Source organism: Aplysia californica, unplaced genomic scaffold (assembly GCF_000002075.1).
Source record: "Aplysia californica isolate F4 #8 unplaced genomic scaffold, AplCal3.0 scaffold00053, whole genome shotgun sequence".
Classification (NCBI taxonomy): Eukaryota; Metazoa; Mollusca; class Gastropoda; order Aplysiida; family Aplysiidae; genus Aplysia; species Aplysia californica.
Window position 1 is genome coordinate 1,962,578 of NW_004797323.1, and position 14,694 is coordinate 1,977,271.

General features: G+C 42.5%; 1 protein-coding gene across 1 annotated transcript in view; it reads left to right on the top strand.

The window, feature by feature from the left end:
* Nucleotides 1-14,694, top strand: part of LOC101863329 — a gene marked incomplete in the record, with an annotated part of 87,960 nt that overhangs the window by 18,181 nt on the left and 55,085 nt on the right. Inside the window, 6 exon segments of the mRNA XM_035968359.1 lie at nt 745-911; nt 2,000-2,224; nt 8,765-9,025; nt 10,854-11,024; nt 11,491-11,620; nt 14,304-14,532. Coding sequence (XP_035824252.1) covers nt 745-911; nt 2,000-2,224; nt 8,765-9,025; nt 10,854-11,024; nt 11,491-11,620; nt 14,304-14,532 — 1,183 coding nt within the window.

Here is a 14,694-nt window from a genome sequence, read left to right on the forward strand (position 1 = left end):
CCCCCCCAAAACCAGAAGTAACATGATCTGTACCGATTTTGCTTTTGAGGACGTTTGTTGACCATACAGAAGACAGCTCTTCTTTCTGATAGCAATACGTTTAAACTTGGGCCCATCTCAGAGGATTGTTATGTAATAATAATATAGAAAAACGAACGAGGCAAATTTTGAATAAAATTGTTGGATTCTGCCAGTGATTCACCAATGTACCTCTAAGAGAAACTCTTTTTACTTGTGATGATTCGATATCCATTCACCAAACTGAAAGAGCTGGCCCAACTGGAATGTTGCACATGGACATATTGAGGGGAAAAAGTAAAGTTGTATCATTTCAGATAAACATTGATGTTTATCAGCATCATTTCAAACACAAGGGAATAGTCACCTCCAATACCAAATCCCCCCCCCCTTTCCAAACAAAAACAAAACAAAACAAAACAAAACAAAACAAAACAAAAAGAAACCCCAACAAAAACGAACAAAACAAACAAAACATGTTAACAACAAAATAATAAAACAAACTACAAAACAAATATAAAAAACAGTGTTTATATACCTTTCTAAAAACACAACAAAGACACAAGTCCCACGCATTATAAGCAGAGGTTGTTTTTTTTACAGTACCGTAGACGTTTCAAGACCCTATGGACACCATTGAGTTTACAAAAGACAATATCTCAAAATGCCAATGTATAACTGGGTTCGTCTCATTTTGCCCGGGTCTGTTCCCATCTGCCTACATAGGTACAAATCTGACGTTTGACTGGGAAGTGACGGACGGGTCCCCGCGCAGCCACATGAGCAACCTGACCCATACGTTCACGTCTGTTGGGGAGTACAACATCACAGTGGCGGTGTACAACCTGCTCAGCCGCAAGGAGAACTTCACCACGGTCAAAGTTCAGGAAAAGGTCATACCCACTGAACATTGCCAATTGATGCTAATAATCCAGTCGGGACCACACATATTTTTTCTTTCATGGGTGGTGGTTGGGGGAGGGGGGGGAGGGCTACCATTTTGCCAAAACACGACTAATTCGACAATGCGGAAAAAAAATTGAACAAACTTTATTGTTATTTTGTGAAGGATCTCAGTCGAATTTTGTTGAATTCGATCTTATTTCTTCCAAAATTATAGCATTTGCCCCCCTCCCCTTACCAATGAAGGAAAAAATCTAGCTGCCCGTCCCCAACTGAATCAGACACATCAAATCGGAAGTGTGCACTGGGTATAAGGGTTGCTTTGAACGGATACTGTTACCACACTACAGATTGAGAAAAATGACTAAAAAGGTTGAGAGAAGTTTAAGCGCAAGAACATTACCCTTCACACTTAAGACAAACACTTTTCTTCAACACACACAACCTTGCTGTTGATTTCACCGTTTGTCCTGCATTCCTAGATTATAATGTTTAATGTTTTGTGAGGATGGAATTTGTTGATAATCTGGCAAATAGATGTAAGAAACTGTTAGTGCCTGTGTGTGCAAGAGATTGGTATACGGGTTTCTCTATAGCAAACTGAGGTCTGCAGGACGTTATAATTTTGCGACCCCTAGGCCTACTTGACATCAGAGTTTAGTGTTAGTGTGGCCCGCGCGTTTTACAAGCTTACGTTCTATAGGACCGTTTATTTTCGGACCCGCTATTAATAAAGACTGAGTAGATTACAGTGTAGAAAGTCTTGTCTAATGAAGTTATTCTGGTAAGCAACCCAATTCTAAATAATTCTTTAGAATTGGGCAGTACTAGTAGAGATTTCATTACTTTCCATCGAAGTGATGAACGATTTGCATTGAAATGCTCACATTGTTTGCTGTTTTAAATAGCCATTTTCAATTTTACGTAAATACGCATCAAACTATCAATGTATAACACTTTCAAATATGCACACATACACACACAAACACACATACACACACACATACACACATACACACAACATACACACGCACACACTCAGACGTTCACTTTCACACGCGTATCCTATGTATTCCAGGTACTATCTGTGGATGTAACCGCTCTGAACAGCGAGGTAAACGTTGCAGTGACCTTCACCTTAAACATTGGGGCGGGCAGCAACTATACTTGCACGTGGGACTTTGGTGACAACACTATGCTCCAAGAAACTCCCTCCGCGATCAGTCCCATAGGCATCAGCACGTGGGACCACACGTACATCAGGGTTGGAGCCTTTCTCGTCCAGGTCAACTGCAGCAATCAGGTAGGCCTTGACCGTCTCTGTCAAATAGAACAACCAGGTAGACCTTAGTCGTCTCGCTCTGTCAAATACAATAATCAAGTAGGCTGGCTGAAATTGGGCTGCTGGAAGGATTGTTTTGTTGTATTTTGGGGGATTTTCTTGGTTTGTTTATGTGGTCTATTATTCGCTGTGATTACTAGACGAGCCAGCATCACGTGAAATAAGTGAACAAACTCAGAGTAGCCTAGTGAGTGAAGGAGAATAAGGGAGCACGGGGGGTATATAAACAGACGCGAAGGTTGAGCCGGCCTTCCGAGCCACGACTTAAATCTAGGCCCAGCAGGGATCGACGCTATTTGTGGGTCGACGCAGTGGATGGAGCTCCGGACCTCTAAGACCCACACACATCGTTTCCCGTTCGAAACAGTGAGTATTGAAAACAACGTAGATTGACTAACGAGTAGAATCTAGGATTAGATAACACGTATCATCACATTACAAGCTATTTCGGCTTTCATTTGACGTGTGGCGTGGGGGCCAAGAGGGATCGTGATCGTTAAGACCTTAGGCTAAGCTAGGCCTAGATTTAGATCTAATATTCTAGTTGCTGTAGTCCAGATCTAGGGGGTTTTGCGGTAATGGCAAGCAGGTTAAAAATGACGATGGGCCCGAGTATCAAGTATGATGTGCTCAAACCGTTTGCTGGGGAGGGGGACGTCGAGGCTTGGTTGCAGAAGGCGGAGTTGGTGGCAACACTGACCCACATTGAAGACGAGGCCAGTTTTATCCCATTGTACCTGGAGGGGGGAGCTCTAGCTGTGTATCTAGAGATGAGCGTTAAGCTCATCAAGAAGAACTTGAAGGAAGCGTTTCGCGACAAACAATTCGTTGGTTTCGCAAAACTACGTAAGACGAGGTGGACCGGGGAACCGGTGGATGTATACGCCAATTAGTTGCGAAGGGTAGGCAGGACTTGAGGGTTTTAGGAGAAGGGCTGGAGCAGCTGGTGAAATTGGCTTTTGTCACCGGCTTTCCAGACAGCATAGCCTTGGAACTGCAACAGGTGGTAGGAGTGGAGTCGATGAGAGTTGCAGACATTATTGGTAGAGCTAGGGTACTGGTAGCAAACAAGGGAGCAATAGTGGGTGGGGGGCTTGCAGCCGCAGCGGTAGATCAGGCAAGGGGAAACAAAAAATCTGGGGGGCGGAGGATGATGCAGCACAACACCAGTCAGGGGAAGTGTTTCATTTGTAAGGGGGGCATTTTGCTAGAGAGTGCCCAGAGAAGTTAAGCAAGAAAAAGTCACTTGTGTGCTACAGGTGTGGTGGGGTAGGGCATATTGCGGCGTACTGCGAGCATGCTGGTAAAGGCAGTCGTGGGGAAGGAAGCACGAGGCCTGGGAGTGACGCAGTGTGCGATACAGGAGTAAAAGGGGTCCCAATGATTACAGTCACCGTGCAAGGTCACAGTCGACGTGCATTGATCGACACAGGGTGTTCGAACACCATGATTAGGGCTGGTTTGGTTGACAGATGGACCAGAGATGCGGTGCAAGCATCGGCTTTTGATGGAAGAATGCAAGGGGATGGCGCAGATTGAGTTGGAGGTAGATGGCGAAAAAGTCAGTACGAGGGCAACTGTGATAGATCACATAGTCGGGGGCATAGATGTGCTGATTGGCATGGATATAATCAGACAGCTAGGAGGGGTGACGGTGGGGCAACACAAGATCCAATCTGGAAAACGGGTGGTGTGTTTGGTTGCAGGGGTGCCAGCAGGGGAACAAACATGTCAAAGAGAAGAACTGGTCATTCATGATAAGGATTTCGATGCAAAGTTTGATGGTAAAGTATGGACGGTCAGGTACTTCTGGAAAGGGGCAGGCCAGGAGACACCGAACTTGAAAAATAGAGTCGCACTCTATGACAGGGGCTTAGACGGGGCAAACCTGGAGAAATTTGAACATGAAGTTGAGCAGTGGATTAAGGAGGGGATCCTCGTTCCTTGGGAAGGAGATGCAGGGGGAATTATCCCACTTTTGGCGGTGGAACAACCCACGAAAAACAAGGTCAGGCCAGTGTTAGACTTTCGGGAACTCAACGAACTGGTGGAATGCCACACGGGGGACGAGCTATTCCATGTCTGTGCGGACACTTTTCGTGAGTGGAGAAGGGTTAGTGGAGAGACTCAAATCGTGGATTGGAAGGCAGTCTACCTGCAAATGTGGGTGAGCCCAGAGCTTTGGAAATTTCAACTGGTGCGATTCAAGGGCCGAACCTACTGTTTGACGAGGTTGGGGTTTGGATTGAACTCTGCACCTTGTATCATGACAAAGGTGCTGATAACAGTGCTTAGCCAGTCCCAGGAGATCAAAAAGGCCACAAGCTCGTATATCGACGATATACTGGTGGACGTGTCAATGGTGAACGCTGAGTATGTGATTTCACACTTGAGGTCATATTATGGGCCGGAAGCTAAACCCACAGTACCATTGGAGGGTGGATCGGTACTCGGGTTGAAGTTGACGAGGGACGAGAACGGGTCACTGGTATTCGGGCGGAACGCAGAGGTACCAAAGGTGGTCAGAGTAAACGGGAACTGTTTGTGGGAAGTTGGTGGGGCACTACCCAGTAGCCGGATGGCTACGCCTGGCTTGCAGCTTTGTGAAGCATCAGGTCGAGGGAACCGGTTGGGACGACTATGTTGGGGACAGGGGGCAGTCAGTGATGGAGGACATTGTGAAGCAAGTGGCACAGCACGACCCAGTGGGAGGAAAGTGGAAAGTGGACCGATCCAAAGAGGGTGTCGTGTGGTGCGATGCAAGCGAAATTGCGATGGGAGTGATAGTAGAAATTGGCGACGTGCAGGTGAAGGATGGGGCTTGGATGCGCAAAAGTGGGGATTTTCATCACATTAACGTGGCCGAGCTAGAGGCAGTGCTAAAGGGGATCAATTTGGGGGTCCAGTGGGGGCTGCAGAGGATGATGGTTCTGGCAGACTCGGCAACCGTATGCAGGTGGATCAAGGTGACGCTGTCGGAGGAAAGGAGGATCAAGACGAGAGGTGCTGCAGAGATCTTGATCTAACGGTGGTTGACGATGCTGAAGGACTTGGTTGAGGAGCTAGGACTTGCAATGGACGTTAGGCTTGTGGCATCGACGAACAACAAGGCCGATAAATTGACCAGAGTCCCAAGGTCATGGATAAGGACTTGTAACGAGTGCAACGGTTTGGTCGCATGTGTCTCAGCGTCCGTAGTGAAGCAACTGCACGATAAACACCACATGGGAGTCGAGAGGTCATGGTACCTGGCAAAGAAGGTGGATCCGCAGATCACCAAGGAGCAGGTGAAGGGGGTGGTGCAGAACTGCAAGAGGTGTAGTAAGATAGACCCGGCTCCTGGAGTCCACGATGTTGGGGAATTGGGGGTTAGCGGGATCTGGGAGCGGCTGGCAATTGACATTACGCACTACACTGGTGTCCCATGCCTGACCTTGGTGGATTGTGGACCTTGTCGATTTGTGATCTGGCGACGGTTTAGAGGTGAAACTGCTCAACATATCATTGACGAGTTGAGCCAAGTGTTCCACGAGAGGCTGCCGGTGGGGGAGGTTCTACTCGATAATGCCACAGTCAGAGCAATGCGTGGGGTTCTTGCGGGACTCGAACGTGAACGCAATGTTCAGGGCAGCGTATAGGCGTAGTGGAAACGGGATAGTCGAGCGAAAGCCTAGTGGAAACGGGATAGTCGAGCGAAATCATCGCACTATCAAGGCTATGGCAGAGAGGGTGAACATCTCACCATTGGAAGCAGTGTATTACTATAATTGCTCTCCCAAGCGTGAGCAGAACGAAGACTCGATTCCGCACAAGTCGGTTGTGACATATGAGTGGAGGCAGCCTGATGAGGCACCCGCAGAACCAGAGTGTGGAAACTCAGTCCCAACGGCCTCGTTTAGTGTTGGTGAGGAAGTTTGGATCAAGCCGGGAAATGCAAAATGCACATCGGAGTGGGGCCGCGGGGTTGTCACGAAGGTGAACTCCGCGAACAACGTAGAGGTTGGTCATATGCCGCGGCATGTCTTAGACCTATCAGGGGTGAGGGGGGAACCGCAGAAACGGAAGATGACGCTTCAAACGAAGGTGAACGGGGTGGTGAACCAGAAGAGCGCCGAGAGATTGACAGGCGTTTCTAACAACGGACAAGGAGGGTCCCGTTGTGGAAAGACGATTATGTCCTGGGATAACCGTAACGCGGAGGGGGAATGGGGGGGGGGGGATGATGAGAGCTTGGTTAGGGACGAGACGTCAGTACTTTCTTGAATATCCTCCCCCTGTTTTGTGTTTAGTTTTATCAAGATGGGTTAAACTGGGGTGACTCGTCTATTCTCTTTATGTGTGGTGTTGGTTTTTATTGTATTGATCAATGCGATCAAGGGGGCGTGTGATCTATAATTCGCTGTGATTACTAGACGAGCCAGAATCACGTAAAATAAGTGAACAAACTCAGTGTAGCCTAATGAATGTAGGAGAATAAGGGAGCACGGGGGCATATAAACAGACGCAAAGGTTGAACCGGCCTTCCGAGCCACGACTTAAATCTAGGCCCAGCAGGCTGGGACGCTACTTGTGGGTCGACGGAGTGGATGGAGCTCCGGACCTGTAAGACCCACACACATCGTTTCCCGCTCGAAACAGTGAGTATTGAAAACAACGTAGATAGACTAACGAGTAGAATCCAGGATTAGATAGCGCTTATCATCACATTTCAGTTTAGTAGTTCACTTATTTTTTACGCTTGTTTGGAGAGGAAAAGCGGGGGAGGGGGGGGTGAGGGACATGATGGCAGGGGAAAGTAGGGAAGGGGAAATATTTTAATTTTGCGCCCAAAGAAGTGAGGTTTTTATGTTTGCTTAAATTGTTGCTTTGAAGCAACATTTTCAAGAACTAACATTGACTTAGCTAATTGCAATGTCATCTGCATATTATATTCGTGCTTTTCTTTCTTTCTTGAAAAGGGAAAAAGGGTAGGGGAGGGGGGAGGAGTCTGTACTGTTTTGAACCTGTCCCACTTTGCTGAAGATATAAGAAATGTATGCCGTTCAAGTTTGTTAAGGGGTAAAGCTACTATGCTTATTAGTTTTTCTTTGAAATAAGTTGAGATAAGAGATTTTCGCGGACTGAGACGTTTTGGAGGAGAGAGGAAGGAAAAAGGGGGGGGGGGTATTGTTCCTATATGGTAACAATAATTTAGTCCGTCAGAGATTTTGTCTCTGGCTCTATCGATACTGATGAGTCATTCAAGCGCCTGAAAAAGGCTGTGACATTCATTTTGCCTTAGTATTATTGGGACTTTTACACTTTAGAAATGTTGAACAAAGATATATCACGTGTGTATCTCTTATCATCAGCATGGTCATCATTATCATAGTTGTCGTCGTCGTTGTTGTAATGATTGATAGAGCATAATAATCGAATATAAGAGAAAAATAGCTTACAAAGAGTTAGTTCTTGATATCGGAGCTTTTTATGTTCTATATCAACACATTAATAATATGGGGAGGAATAAAAAGACAAAGAATGCTGGCAGAGGTTATTACTTGATTCCTTTTGACTGCCGATAATGAGTACATTTGTATGTTTAATACCCAGACCGATCATGCGAGCAAGACGAGTGGAACTTTTGACAGGCTTAGTAACAAAAAGTGTTGGATTCAAAAGCTGAAAATTTTAGAAAGAGCTGATATTGAAATGTATTGTGAGTAAAATAGGAAAAAAAGTTTTAGTGGGAGCATTTAAAAGCATTCTTATGACTAAATATCTAATGCAACAGTGGTTAAATATTCTGCTTGGGATCTAAATGACCCCATCGCCCCTTTTTCTCCCCTGAGGTTTGGATATTGGAGATGGCCTTTTTTGTCACAAAAGCCTTCATTTTTCAACCCCTATGATCTGACCAAAAGAAAACAAATGTTTCACTTTCGCATAATATTATAACAATAATAGTTCGGCCTTCGTGACGTGATAATGGCCTTTAGCATCCAAAGAGGAAAAGAAGTTATAGACTTACTAGCATGGTACAAAGAGTAAAGTAAAGGAAAATAATAACAAGTAGCTTAAAACAATCACAAAAACGTCGCATCTCACCACAGAAAGCATTGCCCTCCATTCTGAAAGCGGTGTACCTATCTGCCTAAACAAAACCTATGGGTAGTCGGATACGTTATTTAACCCTTTGAACCTCTGTAACAAAATATTGGAATGAACGCAAAGCGGCGAATATCCTGGGATACCGAAATCGTGATATGACACACCAACCAAAATATGATATACGTCTACAGAAATAGAACACAAATACGAAACAGCACCTATACACACCAGCATAGTAATACTACAATCAAAGAAATTGAAAGAAATATAAAAAATCAACACGAAAATGAACTGTAGAAAAGCAGACATAAAAATGTAATGAAATTACCCAAGAGCCCATTTAAGACCCTGGAGCTCAGTGTCTAAAGGGTTAACCGACCATTGAAAAAATATCTTACTTTGGCCCACCAGATCAGCTACAACGCTTCCAGTTTCACTGTGTACATAGAGGAGCGTATTGTTAACCTCAGACTTGAGCAGTCCGGAGCGCCGACTGGAGAAGTCTTCCGGGTCAAATGGCAAATTGACGGAGGGTCCAATGTTGCCTTCTCTCTGACGTTTGATGGGAATGACGTCACTGTGGATTTGGCCACCTCTGACCCTCTCACATACAGATGGCAGTCGGTGGTTCTGAGCGGACTGCCAGCGGGAGGGTACCCCTATCATTTAAATGTGAGTTTGCCTGTTGTTGTTTTTTAAGGGTAGGGTTGAGGGGGGGGGGTCGTCATTAAAAAAATTGTTTTCTGTATGTGTGTAAGGGGAAGTAGGGTGGACGTGAGTTAAAATAGACGTTGATTTGCTGTTTTTTTCTATTTTTGAGAGTAAGCCGTGGGGACATGGGCTGGCTTGAATCTCAGGGGGGAGGGGGGAGGCTGTTTTATACTGCTTTGCTCATCACCATGGTGATGTCATCATACCATAATCATCCTCATGGATGTAGTCATTGTAATCAATGCTGAAAAGTGTTTATCCTCATTTAAGAGAAAGAGTAGCAGACATAAAGGTAGCAGCTGATATTACAAATGTTGATAAGCAGCAGTATTGCGTACTTTGTTAATTGATTTCGTAAGTCATTTAGTAATAATAGAAATGTGCGTATGATTATCATTTTATTCCCATGTTATGGTCTAACAGGAACGCTGTGGGCTTAAGTTTAATTCGAACCGATAAGAAATCAATTATTAGAGAGTGCAATTTCGTCAAGTACATGAACACACACATACACACACACATGCACAAACACACACACACACACATACACACACACACACACAACCACACACACATACACCCGCACATACATGTATATATATATATATATATATATATGCATATACATATATATACACACGTTGTATATAATATATATATTATAATATATTATATTAATTTTAGACATTTCAACATTATATTCCTTGAGATGTTTGCATAAAGTCAGTTACATAAGCACCCAATATTAAACGTACAATGTCCTCTTGATGCGTATTCATATTCCGTATTATATACTAACTACTTTTTAAATGGTACTCCCTGTATCTTAAAAACCACAAAAGTATACATATTAAAAAATTCACTTAACAAGCACAGCACAGCACAGCTCATTTTCTCTCTTCCCGCGGATTATTTTTTCTGCTTCTAAGCTCTTCTTTTTGTGTTTGGTAAGAGTTTTACAATACTGCCACTGCATAAGTTCATATGAGCGAGTGGGACAAAACTGACTGTTTTCACATGAAGCATTTTTCGTTTTGGTAGAGATTAATTTTGAATAGGTGGCGGGCAAAGCCTACTTTTATCGATTTTAGGACCACAAGGGGATCTTTTAGGTGCCCTACTTGCACACGGAACCTCAGAGTTTATTTAGGCCTAATCCATGAATGTCAGATGTTTCATCTTACCTACCCATAATCAGGGGATTGGTTGAAAGACAGTGATGGAGCCAGTAGTAGCAGTAGAAAGAGTCAGAAGCCCAGAGGAGGTGTGCGGGGGGGGGGGGGGGGGCAAATGGAGAGGAAAGCAGATAACAGAAAATGAATATAGGGTAAGAAAGAAGGGTTAAAAGAATATTTTAGAGGAGAAAATTTGTCGTGTCAGGTTTCGAACCCGTGACCTACTGAATTAGAGGCGACCGCCGTACATTTAGATAACGAGAGCCCCCTCATAACTCTTTTGGGACTCGTGCTCTGTTAATTCTACAACTCTTCAAGTCGAGCTGTTTCGCAGTATAACTTTTTTATTCAAGGATGTTTCAATTTTATTTTATTTACAAGAAACTGTAAAAGGCAATCAGTAATATGTATACCATAAAATACGAAAATTCCTATTTTGTTAATGTGTTATGTTTCCAACTATCCCACATCATTGCCTTAGACCTGCTTCTGATCGGACATATATGTCCCATTCGTTTTTAAAGAGTTAATACTCTGTGATCCGTGCCTGACAATCCTTCTTGTAGACACCCTCAAGCTGATATTTCAACATGTACTCTCAATGGATTCTACAGGCATCTAATCAGCTCAACAGTGTCGTCGACTCTGGAATATTCATCGTAACGAATCCCATCGTTAACCCAACAATGGTCTCTGATCTAGATGATGTCACCACAGACGATACTGTGACCTTCACAGTGGACATGGATAGCGGTTCTGATGTCTCTGTTGTAGTAGTGTTTCAGGTACATTATCATAGAAAATAAAATCTCATCGTCATCGTTATCATCACCATCCTCTTAATCATTATCCCCAAGAGACCAACACCTTCTTTTAGAAGATCTGGTATACTTATGTCTGAGGGCATCAAGTCTGGGTTTTAATCTTAAAGGTTGCAACTTTGTACACACGTATATTCTCTCTCTTTCTCTCTCTCTCTCTCTCTCTCTCTCTCTCTCTCTCTCTCTCTCTCTCTCTCTTGATCTCTCTCTCTCTCCATCTCTCTCTCACTCTCTCTTTCTCTCTCAACTTAAATTCTTCTTCTCTTTTTCTTGTTGCACGAGTATAGGCCTACGCACATCGTTATACCTCGCACACAATTTTTGTCAACTGAGACGATTATGACTTAGCGTTAACATGACATAAGAAATAGCTTCATTGTTATCGTTCGTTATTTATAAATCGCTTCCTTGTTATCATTAATATCACCAGGACGGAAGTTCAAATGAAAATTTTTCCCCTGCAACCCCGGGTGATACCTGGCAAGGCGCGTGGACCTTCACCCATGACTTCATCAATGGATGTACCTGCACTGTCACCGCTACAATATCAAACAGCGCAGGTTAATGGATATTACTATTATATTATATAAATTATATATATATATATATATATATATATATATATATATATGTATATATATATATAAATAAATATATATAAATTACACTTTTATTTGTCCCAGAAGGGCACTTTGTTTTACAATGGCAAACATACATACATACATAAATACATAATTTTAAATACGTACATACATACATACATACATACATGCATAAATACACACATAAATACACACTATTACACAAATACAGAACAGTTTACAAACAATGCCACTGTCGGTCGCCACTGTGCAGCGCCCTGTAATTTGAGCTAGGGTTGTCGTGTCTTGCTCAAGGACACACTCCAGTGACCACCCATCTGATCCCCGTGTCACCGACACTTGCTTGACATTGCTTGAGTCAAAACTCACTACTCACTTAGCCACTGGAGCCCCCCAAAAAGATGGCTTTATGGTATTCATTTTTCTTCAGGTAATGGTTTCTCTGACACTACTTTTCTGACGCATAAAGCAAGGGCGCAACACAGTGGCGACTAGCAATATCATGTTTACTGTCTGTATTAGGCTATCGGCTAGAGTTATAGTGGAACGGTGCAGTACATATTTAGGAAACAAAAAGACATTTAATTTAAAAAAAACACCTGAAGATTCCTTGGCAATTGTGGACGCAGAAAAGGAGTAAAAAAAGAATAGAAGTATGTCTTTGCACCCAGTTAATTTGAGGAAAACATCTCATGATGAATGCCACCACATAGTGCCCCCATCTGTAAGTGAACGATGAAAAATATTCTAAAATGAAGGAAAACACTTCCAATGAGTTATTGGAGCAATGGTGATCTCCAAGAACAGTCGAGAGAGATGGACAATCTACCTTGAACTGGAATTGATATCTACTTGTGAATGGAGGCGTTTCTTAATAAAGCAGACGCGTTCTCAAATCATCACAGTTTCAAGGCGTCTCACTTTGTTTCTTTCCCTTTTGTACCTTCAAGCTGTCAACGAATTTAATCATTTTCCGGAAAACAAATCTCTTTATATTTGCATATTTGGGGGATTCCAAGCGCGTATGATATGAAGCTTTGATGTGTTGATTTAAAATAAAAACATTTTGATGTAAGCCTATGCTAAAACTGTGTTTGCGGGTGGCTAGCGGGCGCTCTGATGTAGTTTGTTCCTTCTTTACTATCAAATATATATCGTCCTTATCCCACCTCTTTCTATTTGCGTTTATTACTCAGCTGTAACACCTCGTGAGACTTCAACTCGTCGGTACTTCTATGAACAAATTGTGTTACAAGGGCCGAAAAGACGGTTACTAAAAAGACGCAATCTGTAATTGGGAAATCGTCTTCAAAGATGCCCCGTTGTCTCGTCCGCTGTTACTCTATGCCACACATTTGCGGCGTAAAGAAGTTAAAAACGACATCATCCAAGCGTCTGTGTGCCACGGGCCGAGTCTGGACAGTTTCACCATCAATACTACAGCGTCTTCCCTTATATATGCCAATACCAATAGTCAACTCATGTGAAATTCTATAGTGTGGTAAAAAATTCGTGGCGCAAATTATTGTCAAATATTTCCTAAACTATCAAACCTTGCCTCTCCAGCTTTTGCACAATGTCTTGTAGCGATTTGTCTTAACAGATCAATATTTTTGTAAACACATTTTAGCTGTATTCTAGAAAATTCTTTAAAAAATACAAATAAAAAAATCCAAGCAGGTGGTTTTTACAGATTTTTAAAAAGTTTACAGCTGGGGCAATATCGCTATTAAAACAAGTCCGTCATTTTTTTGCTGTTGTCATGACATTGAACGCATAATTTGAGAACCTTTAGTGCAAAAAATGTGTTCACAATGAAGTTTGTTTATTGTAACAAATTTTGCCACTAAAAAGTGTCATTGGTTAACTGTAAGTTGGCCTTATGAGTAAACAAAATGTATGTGAGGAGTGGGAAGTGCTGTGAACAATTTCATTTTCCACAAGACGGAGATTTTTTATATTAAATAATATACATTTCTGAAGAAAAGAGTTTTAGTCAAGACTCGAATGTTGTGAAAAAATATTATTAAATTAAGACAAATTGATGCAAACTGCTTTGCAAAGTATTGACGACATTGATTTACCTGCTAAAGAGATATTTGCGGATAAGTTGCGCCACGAATTTTGAACGCACTCTAGCTACAGCTACAAGGCGCTGAGACACCGTCCCACTATAAACCAGCCTTAGTGTGATATTGAGGTATTGTAACACTGGTGTATTATCCTAGGTACAAATAATAATTATTTGTTAATGTTTGTCAGTAGTTTGTGTATCTGAGTATGAACGCTATTGTAAACCAAATCTACTCAAGGATCAATAAAAATCTAAAATTATTTATTTCGTTTTATTTTTGTACCGAATGTACATTTTAAGTAGGCTTCATTTTTAATTTCATTATGATTTATCCCAAAATTCATTTAGTGAACAGGTAGACAGACTGATAAATTATGTTACTAACTGTTCTCTCTGTCAATTGATTAAATGTAGATTGTTCGGATTACCTATGTACTATCTACAGATAGATAGATAGATAGATAGATAGATAGATAGATAGATAGATAGATAGATAGATAGATAGATAGATAGATAGATAGATACTTTATTGTATTAATTATTGATGGGCCTATAATTTGTTCTCAGGAACTTTCATCCGGACCGTTGATGTGCTAGTCAAAGTGGGCTTCAGTCTCATCGACTGGAATTTACCCGCTGAGGCGTATTACCTGTACAACCCTCCAGCTTACCTGGGCTTTGAGTTTGTCTCCTCAACCGGTGCATTCCCGACAGATCCAACCATAGAGGTGGACTTCGGAGACGGGGGGCCTGTGGAAGTGACCAACACCGTCTCATTTGGACCCCCGGGTTACACGTAAGTTTTGTTTGTTTTTGTTTGTGTGTTGTTGTTGTTGTTTTTTTATTGGGGGGTGGGGGCGGGTATCGATTTAGTAAGTTTTTGTTCTTGCTTTTCGTCACTATGTCCAATAATATTATTATGTTTCTCTCTCTCTCTCTCTCTCTCTCTCTCTCTCTC